At 39.8% G+C, this 1,984-nt stretch overlaps 1 protein-coding gene across 1 annotated transcript; it reads right to left on the bottom strand.

Moving 5' to 3' along the window:
- Positions 1-845: 845 nt before the first annotated feature.
- LOC117579448 lies at positions 846-1,645 on the bottom strand. The gene is made up of 2 exons (XM_034265337.1): positions 1,521-1,645; positions 846-1,458 (listed from the first exon to the last, which is right to left on the bottom strand). Exon 2 carries the CDS (start codon positions 1,454-1,456, stop codon positions 881-883), a length of 576 nt encoding a protein of 191 aa, XP_034121228.1. The 5' UTR covers positions 1,457-1,458; positions 1,521-1,645; the 3' UTR covers positions 846-880.
- Between the last annotated feature and the right edge of the window lie 339 nt (positions 1,646-1,984).

Genomic DNA, 1,984 nt, shown 5'->3' with positions numbered 1-1,984 from the left:
AGAAACCAAGTTTTTCTCCAAGACTGCTGTGATATCACACTGCTTCAAGTGTATTTCAAAATTTCGAAACGTCGAATTGAGACGATTGCTCCACATCCACATCCACTCCAATTTGTACTTCCTTAAACTAACATAAAATTACCTTACATTCACCTTATATAAACTGGTACACTTTTAGTGCAGGATCTGCTTTTATCTCCATTTAAATGGGTGCCGTGCTTTGGTGAAACTAATGTTGTACCTATTTGGCTGGTTTGTTTTTGTGGTAGCAAGTGTAACATTTTTATACCCGGTACTCTAAGAGTAAATAGGGTATATTGTATATGTGCACAAAGTGAATGTATGTAACACACAGAAGGAAACGTTTCCGACCACATAGAGTATATATATTCTTGATCAGCATCAATAGCCGAGTCGATAGAGCCATGTCTGTCTGTCCGTCTGTCCGTCCGTCCGTCTTGTTTGTCGGCTTGTTCTCAGAGACTATAAGAGCTAGAGCCACCAAATTTTGGCTCCGGACTGCGTATGCTCACACTGAAACTAGTATATTTCAAATTAGCCTCTCCCCCTTCCGCCCCCGCAAAGGGCGAAAACCTTTCCCAAGGAGGTTTTTGCCCTTTTGCGGGCTCATTTTTGAAATACACTTCCAGATGCAAAATTTGGTGACTCTAGCATTTATAGTCAACAAGACGGATGGACAGACGTACCGACGGACAGATGGACGGACAGACAGACATGGCTCAATCGACTCGGTTATTGATGCTAATCAAGAATATATATACTTTATGGGGTCCGAAACGTTTCCTTCTGTGCGTTACAAACAACCGTTATTCGCACAAATACCATATACCGGAATTGGCGCCAAAACTAATGCAGATATTTAATTAAGCTTGCTTTTATTCCTTGAACTCTTCAAAATGCCTTTGATTCTAGTGGCACCAGCTTTAGGCTGCTTTCCAGCTTTGATCAGGTTACCGCAATGGCCGGCCAATTCCTTGAATGCCTCTTGTATCATGCGAGAAGATCGGCTCAGGAAGCTGAACAGTCCGCACTGCTTATGGGTGGCTGGGGAGACCATTGCCCAACTAAACACACTTAGTCCAACGGTGATAGCCTCCAGAAGGACCAAACGATGGTCATTCGTCTCAAGGATAAGTGGAAGAACCATGTCGATAGTAACCTCTAGTTTAACCCAGAAAAACATCATGGTAATCTCACTAATGATCAAGACACAGATTGTATCCAGCAACATCTTGAACAACCGACTCTTACGGTACATTTTCTTTGGTAGTACCTCAATGCCGTGCAGCACATCCATCATAGATAGGAAAAATATAAGGCTGCCAAAACGGGTTTGGTGTTGACAGCGCTCATCCTCTTCTTCCAGGACGAAGACCGATAAATTCGAGAACAGGCGAATGTAGCAGGCGAACAGAATTGGTATTAATTTTGTCATGGCTATAGGTAGACCATTTATAAGGAAAACTGACAAAAGCTTTTGATATCAAATATGAACTTACTCTTGACTTCTAAGTCTTGAATAGTTACTTATAACAGTTGAAGAAGCTAAGGGTACCACTCGCATAAATCTACGAGCTACCACTATTAAATAAATATCGAAAAATTTTCAAATTTCAACACTTACTAACTCTAGAATTTATTTGATATAAATATGAAACGCTATGTTTCCATGTCGGTGAACTACAAGTAATTGAATATGAAGTGAGTTTAAAGGGATATACGTTATGGATGTTAGTTAGGAAATAATTTCCTTCTTGCTATTTCTGTCCTGTTATTTGCATCTTTATAATTACAGTTTGTTTGGTCAAAAGTTTTGCTTGGTTTGTATGTTTGTTAAGATTATAATTTCTAAGTTACTACATCATGTACCTTCAAAATAAAAAAGAAACTGGAATCTGAAAACTGCCTTGAGGTTTACACTGTGCAGCCCGCACAGGTCTGAGAAATGTGCATCAATTAGCAA

The sequence above is a fragment of the Drosophila guanche genome, unplaced genomic scaffold (assembly GCF_900245975.1).
Source record: "Drosophila guanche unplaced genomic scaffold, DGUA_6, whole genome shotgun sequence".
In the NCBI taxonomy this organism is placed as follows: domain Eukaryota; kingdom Metazoa; phylum Arthropoda; class Insecta; order Diptera; family Drosophilidae; genus Drosophila; species Drosophila guanche.
The sequence above is the reverse complement of the archived record's forward strand: the minus strand, read 5'-3'. Positions and strand labels throughout refer to the sequence as shown.

Excerpts from the sequence above, each read along its gene's own strand:
- LOC117579448 (XM_034265337.1), bottom strand. The coding sequence starts at position 1,456 with ATGACAAAATTAATACCAATTCTGTTCGCCTGCTACATTCGCCTGTTC.